Source organism: Leucoraja erinacea, chromosome 29 (genome assembly GCF_028641065.1).
Source record: "Leucoraja erinacea ecotype New England chromosome 29, Leri_hhj_1, whole genome shotgun sequence".
Classification (NCBI taxonomy): Eukaryota; Metazoa; Chordata; class Chondrichthyes; order Rajiformes; family Rajidae; genus Leucoraja; species Leucoraja erinaceus.
In genome coordinates this window covers 20,997,936-21,011,536 of record NC_073405.1, presented here as the reverse complement: position 1 = coordinate 21,011,536, position 13,601 = coordinate 20,997,936, and the positions used below count along the sequence as shown (strand labels likewise).

Here is a 13,601-nt window from a genome sequence, read left to right as displayed (position 1 = left end):
ACTGATTCAACTTGTCCCAGTGTGCTCCCGTTATTCCCACCATCTCCACCTGCCGTCATCCTCCACCCCCCACCCATTCAGCCATTGGAGAATTGGAGGAGATCTGGAAGCCTTGGAAAAATTAAATTGTTCCTTTCTTTATTTTTATTTTTTATTTTATTTTTTTGAGCGTGAGAAATTCTATGTCCCGCCAGCCTTTTTTCAAAATTTGGCAACTCAAAATGGGGGTCTTCATTCATTGCAGGGAAATACGGTATTTATTTTTGTGTTCTTGCAATGTTCTCCTTCATGAGGATGGAGTGGGAAGTGTAACTGGTTGCTCGAGTCACAGAAACATACACGATGGAACCAGCCTCTTTGGCCCATTCATACTAACCCCACCCTTTCATGTATATTTTTCCTTTTACATATTTGCTAAAAGTTAGCATGCCCGATATCACTTTTCCTGCTCAATGTCCAAAGCAGCCGTGTAGCAGGCCCAAATGTCTAATCGTTACCTCATATATCCAACATGCAAATCCAAAAGGAACCAGTAAATATTAACCAGAAATCACTGAGCTGTCTGTATCTATTGCTATATTACGGGGTTTTACACCGATTCTTAAAAAGATAAGCACAATATTAATTCGGGTTCATTAATCCAGTTATATGACTTGCTCTGAAATTAGTTACGCATTCCGTATATTGCAAAAGAGATCACAAAAGTAAATTGAAATTGTAGAGAAAGTAGAAACAAGGAACTGCAGATGCAGATTCACAAAAAAGGGCGCAAACTGCTGTAGTAGCTCAATGGGTCAGGCAGCATCTCTGGAGAACATGGAGAAGTGATGTTTTGGATCAGGGCTTTCCATACGCTTGTTTTACCGTGGAATTTATTCAGTTCTTCCTTGATCTTTATGTTTCACTTTTGGTTGACTAATTTGAATGATCTATTTACCTGAACTGAAATTTGAAAAATACATTTTTATATAAAATTGTCTTTTGAACAAGAAATTATTTTAACTCTACCTTAACTTTAATAACTTAATTAGTCATTGTATTTATATTAAAATGATAGTTTTATGATTATTTAAGAATAAAAAAGAAAATGGCGAAGTTTTCAAATAAATGCATAAATAAATTATGAACAATTCAAAATTTTCTATCCGAACCTTTAGTTTGTAACTACTTGTACCAATTTGTTTGGAGCTGCAGTGGTTAAACTCAGTAGTTTACAGTAAGTGGCACATGACTGACGGTAATTCTGCTTACCAAATGTGCATCATTTCCTGTAAATATTCTCTTCCTTAAAGCGGGTGTTAAGGCAGACAGATGACTAACCTTTGGTCAGATATGCAAATAGTGGGAACAGTAAAAGGAGGAGCCTCCCAGTGTGCTTTTTCCCCGCTCCTTAATATGAAGAAATTGCTTTTTAATGGTGCCACCTTCTTCCATTGTTGTGGATGTAAACATTTCTGAGCTTTGCTTGGAATGGATTTCATGCATCTGCATAAAAAATTAGAATCAGCCTGGAGAACTTTCAACAAGGTAACATTCACTTTCTAACCGTTTAATATTTTGAGGTGCCATATCAGGTTCTGCGCGGGCACAGACCATAGTACGGTGATGTTTATACACGGCACCAAAATCTTTGTAAATTAAGCTAACCCCATACTTATGCTTGTTTTATTAACTGTATTTTATAACAATAGTGATTTTTTTAAAGTGCCAGTTGTAAGCAAAATCTGTATTCTGAACATATGAATCTTACAACGTATCTCAGTGGAAAAGTTATATAATGTCTATGTCATTTAATTGTGTTATTTAATGTTATTAAAGTACAATCGGAAGATTTGACTCTTGGAATAAAAGGTGAATTCTTGCTTCAAAATGTTATGACATAAAACAAAACCTTGTTGACACTAGTTTAAAAAGAATGTTTAAGTTTTATGCTGCAGAAAGAACTGACACTGTTGAACGACATTCAGTTCTCTGAAATGTCTGCTTTAAACTATCTGTTTTCTCAAAACATTTTTTTTAAACATTCTGAAACATTGCTGATTCTGACAAATTGTTTTGAGGTTAATGAAAATATTGTCATCTGCTTGAATTGGGATGATGCCAAATGCATGGCATTTCTCTAATAGCCTTTGGTCAAGTTTGAAGCGGTTGGCAGAAATTGTGCTATTGGTGAGGTGGGGAGGAGGATGCTTGATGTTTCGGCATTTTCAAGACAGAATATATACCAAACCTGGTTACAAATGCAACAGCAGACAACTTTACTGATTTCCGTGCTCTCTTGCAGGAGTGTATGGTGATGAAACATTTAACAAAATGGTTGGAACTTTTAAAATAAAAAGGTTTTTTTTTCTCATCTCATATTATTGCCATGGCCCACCATAACTCTGTGAAGACAGAATGTTATCACCTAAAAAATCTCATCACATTGCAGTTGGCTGTCGGATCTAGATTGGAGATTTTTGCTGTTGTATCTGTGCTATCCCTTTCCCAGTGAGAGGAATTTGGTGACTTACAATGTGAATTTGATGGCTTACAAGGTATATGCAATTTAAAATTTAGCAAGGGAAATACTGGCTCTGCTGCATGTTTTGCCAATTGACCCAGTTGAAAGCTGCAACGCTTGATAAACCGTATAATTAGGATGCAAAGTTCTTGGGGATCTTTGAAAGAAGAGACTCTAAAGAGATGCAGTATAAAATACTTTGGAGCAACCTTTATGATTCTCTCTAAGGCAAGTGTTCCATTTTGCAGTCTTGACACTGCTGCCTTTTCCTCCTGTCATGATAGATCCCAAAGTTCACCAGTAGCAATCTGGCACATTACTCGATGGAGCCCAACCTCCACCTCTGACCCAGTGGTTGAATTTCATAGGTAAGGCCCATGAAGCTTAATGATTACTGATTGTGGCCAATCCTGTCTAAACATGCGAAGAGAAAATTAGAACGTCATTGCTTAAATAAATACTTTCCCATTCTAAACTTTAAATCTAAAAACTGGCTAAATCTAAAAAATATTTGTAGACACAATTCTTATGGCCAATTCTTAGGCCATAAGTTAATGGATATATTGAGTCGTAGAGTGATAAATTACAAAATAATGAAAGGCTTATAGAGAGTGAACATGGAAAAGATGTTTCCAGTAATGGGACAGTCTAGAACCAGAGGGCACAGCCTCAAAATAAAAGGACGTACCTTTAGAAAGGGGATGAGGTGGAATTGCTTAACCCAGAGGATGACAAATCTGTGGAATTTATTGCCATCAATGGCTATAGAGGCCCAGACATTAGGTATTTTTAAAGTGGAAATTGATAGGTTCTTAATTAGTAAGAGTGTCAGAGATTACAGGAAGAAGGCAGGAGAATGGGGTTGAGAGGGAAAATACATCAGCCAAGATGGAATGGTGGAGTAGACTCGATGGGCCAAATGGCCTAATTCTGCTCCTGTGTTTGATGGTCTGAAGCACAGAAACAGCCCTTCAGCCCAACTCTTCCATGCCGACCCCGATGCCTATCCAAGCTGGTCCCATTTGTGTTTGGGCCATATCATTCTCATCCCTTTCTAGCCTGGTAGATACCCAAACATTGTAATTATGGATCTCTGGCGCTGTGAGGTAGTATCTCTACCAGCTGTGCCACTGTGTCACCCTGTGCAGTGGTCATTTGGTTGTATTCCAGAGAGATGAAAGAAATTCTGGGCACTTTCACCTCCTTAGAATTGTACCAGTTATTGTGAAAACTTTTGTAATGGAAGTAAACATACTTAAAAATCTTTTAGAAACTGCCTGTATTCTCATTATAAATGTACTATTGCTTGAGTAAATCCTGCAATTGCCAGCAAACTATACTATCTTTGGTGTCTATCTGTCTATCATAATGGCAAATTATTTTGAAATCGCTTAATCACCTGTGTGGGGAAAATGTGAGGTAATTGTACTGATGATAGCTAACTAACCCCTTTAACCCACTGCGGTTTCAAAATAGCCTTTATCTTAGAGGGTGTGATTTTAGCACGATGTGGAGGAGATCTGTGCATGGCATCACACACTGCCCTATGGCTGAATTGTCAAGAATGCAGAAAGTGATGTTTCAAGAGTTGCTGTGTGTTCATTTTTCTTAAATGAACAGGATATGCACAGTTTGAAAATATTAAGTGACTTACATTTGGAGACTTGTGGTAAATGATTCGCACAAGGACGTCTATAAAAAATTATTGCGAAATGTTTGGTCCTGCCTACTGATTGGGAAATCTTTACTGGCAGTCATGTGCTTGGTTAACTCAAAGAGGCGGGCTTCCAATCGCAGAACCCAAAACTTTTAACATAATATTTAAATATACATTGTTATGCATTTATTTATATTTAAGTATTTATATTTGGACACTGTTGATTACATTTTATCCAGGACCTCATTCAATTTTGCAATGTACTTAATAGGGCTTTTGAGTTTTTCATCTTTTTCTGCTTTAAACAAGATAGCTAAAAGAAACCAATGGCTAGGGCAGCACAGTGGCGTAGCTGATAGGCCTACTGTTCACAGAGCCAGAAACCCAGGTTTGATCCCGACCTCGGGTGCTGTCTATGTGGAGTTTACACGTTCTCCCTGTGACCATGCAGGTTTCTTCCGGATGCTCCAGTTTCCTTCCACATCCCATTGATGTGCGAATTTGTAGGTTAATTGGCTGCTCTAAATTACCCCTCGTGTGTGAGGAGTAGGTGGAAAAATGCGATAACGCAGAACTAGCGTGAATAGGTGATAGATAGTCCGCGTGGACTCAGTGGGCTGAAGAGCCGGTTGTATGCTGTATCTCTAAAATCGATTGAAAACACGAGTACCTTTTCTGATGGTGGATAAAATTGACTCTTTAAAATATGTAGGTAACTTCTATTCAGCAATTATTATACACTGTTCTGTGAGATGAACTATTCTTGGTTCGCTTGAACCCGTAATAGCACACATGCCTTCTTTAGGTGCTGTCTGACCATCGCTGAGTTACCCCAGTGTTTACCTTTCCTTAACTATATGGAGCCACACCACTGAGCCACATTGAAATCATGAATCAAATATTTACATACCATCATCCTTCAGCAAAGCACAATGTTAATATTTAAAGCAAGCACAAATAAAGAATAAAATACTCATTCAAAAGCTGGAAATATTTGACGTCAATGTCCTGACCATCCTAATACAGAAGTTTTGAGGTGAGGAATCCCATTCCACAGCATTTTGACGTGTTTGGAAATGCAAACAGGATGAGTACGAAGGTATCAGAACATCATAGAAATCTAAAACTACCTGTCTAAGTTCCTTATTTCAGCTTCCCTTATGTACTTCATCAGGCTAGAGTACCCAGACACCAAACACTCATCAGTCCTTCCTCTCTGGAACATAGTTTTCCACTGCTTCTCCTTGCACATTATAATTACTATTAGTTAGGCCCCACTACAGCCTCACCCCAGCTATTCTCATATAAATGTATTCACATTATCCTCTATTCCCTACTTCTGCATATGCTTTTCCAGCCTTGTAAATCGCATTAGTTTAGTTTAGAGGTACAGCAGGCCCTTTGACCCACCGAGTCCACGTCGACCATTAATCATCCATTCATACTAGTTCTGTTATTCCCCTTTCCCACCCACGCTCTGCACACTAGGGACAATTTACAGGTGTCAATTAACCTAAAACTGTGTGTATTTGGGATGTGGTTGGAAACCCACATGGTTACAGGGAGAACATACAAACGCAGCCAGCACCCAAGGTCAGGATCGAACCTGCGTCTCTGGCACAGTTAGGCAGCAGCTCGACCAGCCGTGCCACTGTGCTGCCCATAATCAACCCTCTCCATCAACTTGGTTTCCCTTAAGTGCAATTCACTTCAATCATTTTCTGTGGTAACAAGTTCCCCATTCTCACCATTCTTCAGGTAAAGGAGCTTCTACTGAATTTTGTAATGGGTTTCTTGGTATCATGATCATCATTTCTCTCTTCCACAGTTAGGAAAGGTTCTCTCTGTTGAGCTTGCAATTTTACAGAAAACTCCACGCTGGGATAGTTGGTAACTAATTAAAAAGAAAAAAGGATGATCGATAAGATTTAATATTAAGAGAATATTAATACATTCAAGGATTACTGTAGAAAAGTGGCACAGAGGTAAAAGATCAGTCATACTCCTGATGAATAGTGGAGCAGGCACAAATGTGTTGTAGGCAATGAGGAGGAGGGAGAGTGTAGATGTAGTTGTGAGCTCTATCCATTTTCAGAGAGGGGAAACCATGGTTAAGGGAAATGAAAGACATTTGAGAAACACTGGCTTGGAAAGTCTTGTCATCAACACAGACGTGACAGAGCTAGAGAAACTGAGCACATGGTTTGGAGTCCTTCAGGCAGTTGTCCGAGGTGTAGTCAGCAGAGATATTGGGGTCTAGCGTCTCCCCTTCTGCTAGCTCTATATTTATCTTTTCTGCCATAGGAGGTGTCCCATCCCAGTTGGGAAAAGCTATCCCATTGATACCACCCCTTACTGCACCAGAACTGATGCAGTGTCCCATGAAAAGGAACCATTCCCACACCAGCCTAGCCACCACATATTCCCCTTGTGCCATGAGATCAACTTGAGATCCGCGTTAATGCAAAAAAAAATTATAATTGGCTCTACAGTTTTTCTGTATGTATGCCTAATTAAATTCTTAGTTACCTCCAGTTATTATTCAATTCGTCAATTAAAAAGTGAGATATAATATAAAAATGAACTGCAGATGCTGGTTTATACCAAAGATGGAAACTAAATGCTGGAGTAACTTAGCAGGTCAGGCAGCATCACCTGAGAAAATGGATAGGTGACTTTTCGGGTCGGGACCCTTCCTCAGACTGATTGTGGGGGAGGGGGATGGATTGGAAGCATGAAAAATTCAACACAAATCGCGGCCAGCAACAAATAACCTCAGATAGGGAGGTTCCCTGATAGGCTGTTGGCTAGGGATGGAGTGATCCCAAAAGGGATACATCATTGTGAACTGATTTATAAAGTGACCCATTTATAGAGGAAATAAATGACCATCACTAAACCACCATGTGTTATACACTGGACGTTACACGGGGGGCGGGGAGCTGAATATGTTAATAAAATGTAACATTCTACAGGTTATAGATGTAGTAATATAGATCTCGCACATCCTGCAAATCTGAAACCGAAATGGAAAATGTGCAAAATGCACAAGAAATCAGACAACATATGTGGAGGGGGAAAAAGAGCAGAATACTAATTTGGGTGCAGGCTTAACTTTCTAAATGAGATGATTGTCAGTCGGGCTTTTGAGTAGCCCAACTGTGATCCACTGTTTGGCAGAGGGAAACAAATTTAGAATGAGACAAGATGTGCCGGCATTGGAAGCAAACAAGATGATGAATGAGGTCCAACAGTGTTATTTCGCAATGCACCAGATTTGAACAAGAACACTGGCAACTTACAGCCCAGTGGTATGAATATTGATTTCTCTAACTTCAAGTAAACCCTGGCATTCCCTCTCTCTCTATCCCTCCCCCACCCAAGTCGCACCAGCTTCTTGTTTTCACCCAACAAACAGCTAACAATGGCGTGTTTACTTTATCATCGTTACCTTTTTGCAAATCTTTCATTCATTGTTCTTTATCTCTCTACAGCATCGTCTTTGTTTCCCTTTCCCCTAACTAGTCTGAAGAAGGATATTGACCCGAAACGTCACCCATTCCTTCTCTCCAGAGAAGCTGCCTGTCCCGTTGGGTTACACCAGCTTTTTTTTAATCTACAATGAAATCATAACGTGCTGCAGCTTTACAGGTGTATTACTCACAATAGAAACAATAAAAATACAATATATTATCAGTTATTCTCAGTGAACTAGACAATGATAATGCAAAACCCAAAGTAGGTAGAGTAACCAGAGTACAAAGTCCACAGTTGGTCAATGCTGAGGAAGTCACCTATCCATTTTCTCCATTGATCCTGCCTGATCCGCCAAGTTACTCCAGCATTTAGTTCCAATCTGTTGCTGCTGTCTGTTGTTGTGAAGAAGCTGTTCTTGAACTTGGAGGTAATGGTTCTCCAGCTCCAGAACTTCCATCCCAATGGTAGCAGGTACATTTGTTCTATGGCATTTTCTTAATTTGCCTCGGTTACATTTAAAGAGGGTGCATTACTTCTGTAAAACAGTAAACAAAGTAATATAAAAATAGGACTAAGACCATGTAAGTAGGTAAGTAGACTATTACCTGAATGGTGGCCGATTAGGAAAAGGGGAGAATCAACAAGATCTGGGTGTCATGGTACACCAGTCATTGAAAGTGGGCATGCAGGTGCAGCAGGCAGTTAATAAGGGAATGGTATGTTAGCATTCATAGGAAAAGGATTTGAGTATAGGAGCAGGGAGGTTCTACTGCAGTTGTACAGGGTCTTGGTGAGACCACACCTGGAGTATTGCGTACAGTTTTGGTCTCCTAATCTGAGGAAGGACATTCTTGCCATAGAGGGAGTACAGAGAAGGTTCACCAGACTGATTCCTGGGATGTCAGGACTTTCATATGAAGAAAGACTGGATAGACTCGGCTTGTACTCGCTAGAATTTAGAAGATTGAGGGGGGATCTTATAGAAACCTACAAAATTCTTAAGGGGTTAGGCAGGCTAGATGCAGGAAGATTGTTCCCGATGTTGGGGAAGTCCAGAACAAGGGGTCACAGTTTAAGGATAAAGGGGAAATCTTTTAAGACTGAGATGAGAAAAATGTTTTTTACACAGAGTGGTGAATCTCTGGAATTCTCTGCCATAGAATGTAGTTGAGGCCAGTTCATTGGCTATATTTAAGAGGGAGCTGGATGTGGCCCTTGTGGCTAAAGGGATCAGGGGGGTATGGAGAGAAGGCAGGTACAGGATTCTGAGTTGGATGATCAGCCATGATCATATTGAATTGCGGTGCAGGCTCGAAGGGCCGAATGGCCTACTCCTGCACCTATTTTCTACGTTTCTATGTGTTAAATATGATATGCAATCATGTGTTTTAATGCTAACATTTCTTAAGTTGGATGTGGGCCTTTTGTTCACATGCATGCTTATTGAGAAATTCACATTGATGTTATTCTTGACAAACGTAAAATACAGATTAAGATCTTTAGAGGATATTTTGTTTAATTGAAGTTGAATGGTCAACAGCCAGCATATCCTCTGAAATCCTCAATGTAGTGAAAATATTTCCCAAAACAATATTAGTCCTTGCGGTGGCGGCCCAAGGACTAAAGGACAAACAACCAGGATCCTTGTGAATTAGCTGGTGCTGAAGGAGTAAATATTCTGGATTATAGAGTATTAATCACACCCAACATATTTTTTTTACATGTAATGCAGTAATTAATCGTTTCTTTAAAATAAACCAAAAACAAAGTAGCGGGTGGCATGGTGACCCGGGTTCGATCCTGACCGCGGATACTTCCTTTACGGAGTTTGTACGTTCTTCCTGTGACCTGCGGGTTTTCCGCGGGAGTTGCGGTCTCCTCCCACACTCCAAAGACGTACAGCTTTGTAAGTTAATTGGCTTGGTAAAATTGTTAATTGTACCTAGTATATGTAGGATAGTGTTAGTGTGGGGATCGTTGGTCGGCACAGACCCAGTGGGCCGAAGGTCCTGTTTCCACGCTGCAAATGGAAACATGCAAGGGAATGAAGACCAGATTAGATTCGGGCTGTATCTTTCGACATGTGTGTTTCAATTTATCACAAATCTACCAACACTCCTGGCTTTGGCAACAAACCTATTCCAATTCTCTTGGTCTCGACCGCTGCTTCCGGCCACATGCCAGCCTAACAAATGGGCCAAGCATTGAGATTTCCAAATAATTGGATACCAAATTATCAGAGTTGCATTGACTGCTGTCTCCAGTGCATTATAGATATTTCAGATTTTGTCAACCCATTTAGAAATGACGCCAGATTTTAATATCTCTGTTGATTCGCTGGAATGATTTTAACAACGTTGTTGCAGGATAACTAATTCTCAGAATTTATGCTTATACTGCTCCTCAATGCTTTCAACTACTATTTGTTTTATCACTCAGCCCACATATGGAAATGTTCCATAAGAGATTGTTTTCCAAGGTTCAGTGCAGCATTAAAGGGCATAAGTGGGGCTCCAATGCAAATGTTGATAGGAATGAGAGAGTTTGGTATTCTGAAAAATGCAAGGAATCATGGGATTTGTCAAAGGTCACTCGCTATAAAGAAAAAGCAAACCAAGAGCTGGCTGCATAAACTGTGTATAAATTCTTATCTTTATTCATGATTTATGTGTAAAAATATATTTAATCTGAGGAACGGAGGTGCCAGGTAGCAGGAGAGAGGGGTGGAACAGCGAGAGAGAGAGGTCACAGATGCGAGTGGGAGACAGTGGAGAGAGACTGGACTGGCGGAGAGACATTCTCGGCAGTTGCGCGCACACAGACCTGCGCCTCATCCGCAGCCAAGATCGAAACCGGGTCCCCGCCGCCGCAAGCGTTGTCAAACTGTCCCCATCCGTCTTTCCCCCGCGCCGGCTGCAAGTAAAGGGCCGCCACTGCCCTGCCAGCCCAGGGCCATCCCGAACACCTCTGGCAGCCCCTGGACAGGGACACCCGGGAGAGGACGGGAACGGCCCAGCAGCAACTCAACAGTGCCCGCAGCGCCGGAGACCCGGGCCCGACCACAGACAAAACGCAAGCCTGCACACAACGCAGCAGCACAGCTGCCGAGAATGTTTATAGCGAGTGACCTAGGACCTGGGCATGCGCTGTCGGAATACCAAACTCGCTTATTCAATTTGAGGAGAAGAATTCAGGGCAGAATAGTGAGTGAGTGAATATCATAAAGTCAGAGGCTCTGCACCCTGCTTTGTAGCTTGGTAAGGAGGAACATGCAGAACCAGCCATTGCCCAGGGATAACATTATGTATCTAGAGAGAAAAGACAGAACATATCTGATGATAGGCAGTTTTGCTTTATCTGCTGTCATTTTCATAATTAGAAAATATTTCTCATCTGTGTGAATTTTGGATGAAGGTTTTCAAGAAAATTAAAGGCTTAAATCGTCACAATATTTCTTTGTTGGTATGTTTCTAAAAAAATAAAAGCTGAAAATACTGGAAATACCCAGCTGGCCAGGCACCCACTGTGGAAAGTTAAGCAGAGTTAATGTTTCATGTCAGTGAACTTTCTTCACAAAGGAGGACGGGTATGCAAGCAAAGAATTTCCCTGTGACTTGTCACGTAGCAATAAAGTATTCAATTCAACTGGGAAAAGTTGGAAACCAAACGTGTTACTGATTGCAGAGAGAGAGAGAGGGGGAAAATGGGTGGAACAAAGAAGATGTTCAGGTGTGGAATGCTTGTGAATGGCTGCTAATCTATCTGTAAAAAGATGTAAAGGAAGATAACAGAGGACAATGTAGGGAGAAAAAATACATTTTGTGAATCAAATTACTGCCGTTGCTGAAAATCTGAATTTAAAATGAATACTGGAAGTGGCTTGCAGGTCGGGCTACAACTGTGACGAGAGAAAATCTCAGTTCCTGTTGCAGCTTAACATGGCATCAGAACTGGCCTGCTGTGATACAAGCTGCAATGGCTAAGGGCCTGTCCCACTTTCCCGAATTATTCACAAATTCTCCTGAGTTATTCACGAATTCTACCGAGTTTTCAAACTCGCAGAATGTTCGTAACGAGTCCTTAGGAGGCCGTAGGAGTCCGTGGGTATATTGTAGCGGCTCGTAATGTCAGCTGTAGGTACTCGGGGCATCAGGTAAGTCGGGACGTTTTTTCAGCATGATGAAAAATGTCCACGAGTAAAAAAAATACCTACGGCTGGCATAACGAGCTGCTACGATATATCCACGGCCTCGTTATGAACATTCTGCGAGTTTGAAAACTCGGGAGAATTCGTGAATAACTCGAGAAAGTGGGACAGGCCCTTTAATCAGCTGCAATTGTTGAATGCAGTATTGAGCCCGGAAGCTATAATTTGCCTAGTGTGAGGATGTTGTTTCTCATGATCACATTAGACTTCAGTGGAACAGGGTAAAAGAGGCCAGTAGTTGGGTGATGAATTAAAGTGTAAAGCTGCTACATGGCCAGGGTTCCTCCACAGACCCCCACAGGCAATTAGCATCTATCTTGCTTTCTCATTTGGTGGGAATATTACTTATTTACATTGTTGCTGCGTTAGGAGAGACATTTCTGAGGAGCAGAGTGGTCTTTCTAGTTTCCCTCACTAATGAACAGATGCAAGTTGGATCGCCATTTTTAAACATTTCTTCAGAAGAACCAGTTTCAGACAAAATAACACCGCTACTTCAAATTAATCTCATCTTTAAATCATTTTTCCTAGTTGCAGAATAACTTCCTCACATACTACTCAATTTTCACAAATACTAAATGTCAAGGGTCCAAATCACAGCACTGAGCTGAGAGTGAAGTAAATCCCATCTAAACTCAGGGTCTGCCAAGCACTGCTATACCAACCCTGGTCTGATGGGGGTCCTTAAAAGGATCTTAAACATTCAAAATCATTCATATGAGACCTCACCTGCTACATTTGCCCAGTCATCATTTCTTATCAAAGCAAGCTGCCTGCCGTGCAGTCGTTACTGGTCAGGTTTTAAAATACAATGGGAATACGGATGTAAAATGACATTGGTAGCTCCCATTTACCAGGACTTACGTAACAGCAGTTTAAAGGAGGTAAAAACATAAGCATACAGCTCCGAAAGTATTTTTTTCTTACAGGAGGAACTCAGAGTTCTTGACACCTACCGTGAGCAATTCAGCTCTCGGCCATGGTCTCTTCCGTCTGGTCTCTGCTGCGTCTGGTGAATCTGCTTCAGCCGCTCCCCCCTGTCTCTCTGATCGCATGCCCCAAATCTCCACCCCGGAGCTCTCATTTGGCTCTGCGTTGGCACCACCTTGTTCTCTGCATTGGAGCTCCCACCTGGTCTCCACGTCGCCCCCAGCTCCCGCCTGGTCTCCACGTCGGAGCTCCCGCCTGGTCTCCACGTCGCAGCTCCCACCTGGTCTCCACGTCGCAGCTCCCGCCTGGTCTCCACGTCGGAGCTCCCGCCTGGTCTCCACGTCGCAGCTCCCACCTGGTCTCCACGTCGCAGCTCCCGCCTGGTCTCCACGTCGCAGCTCCCACCTGGTCTCCACGTCGCAGTTCCCGCCTGGTCTCCACGTCGCAGCTCCCACCTGGTCTCCACGTCGGAGCTCCCGCCTGGTCTCCACGCCGCAGCTCCCGCCTGGTCTCCACGTCGCAGCTCCCGCCTGGTCTCCACGTCGCAGCTTCCACCTGGTCTCATGCCAGAACTCCCTCCTGGTCTCGTGTCGGAGCTCCAACGTGGTCACCACGTCAAATGGCAAATTTGTGCTTGTGCAGCAACACTTCTGTTTCCAATTTACGTCGTGTCTGACACGTAAAGGTCTGTGGGACACAACCCTTACATAAGTCGGGGATTTTAGACTTGGATAAGTCTACATTTCCTATGTACAAAAAGAAAATATTAGATGACTGGATTGTTTAAAAAGGTTTACATTTTTAAAGCAAAATACATAATTTTAACC

General features: G+C 41.8%; 1 protein-coding gene across 7 annotated transcripts in view; it reads left to right on the top strand.

Annotated features, from left to right (window-relative positions):
- The window catches only part of LOC129711309 (protein strawberry notch homolog 2-like), a 135,210-nt gene that overhangs the window by 71,849 nt on the left and 49,760 nt on the right, over nt 1-13,601 (top strand). Inside the window, exon 1 of one of the 7 annotated variants that reach the window (XM_055658871.1) lies at nt 1,151-1,527. The exons of the other annotated variants lie outside the window; for them this stretch is intronic. Within the exon in view, the coding sequence (XP_055514846.1) occupies nt 1,471-1,527 (57 nt within the window). The 5' untranslated portion in view covers nt 1,151-1,470. Of the gene's footprint in view, nt 1-1,150; nt 1,528-13,601 lie in introns of those variants that run through there. 7 annotated transcript variants of the gene reach the window in all.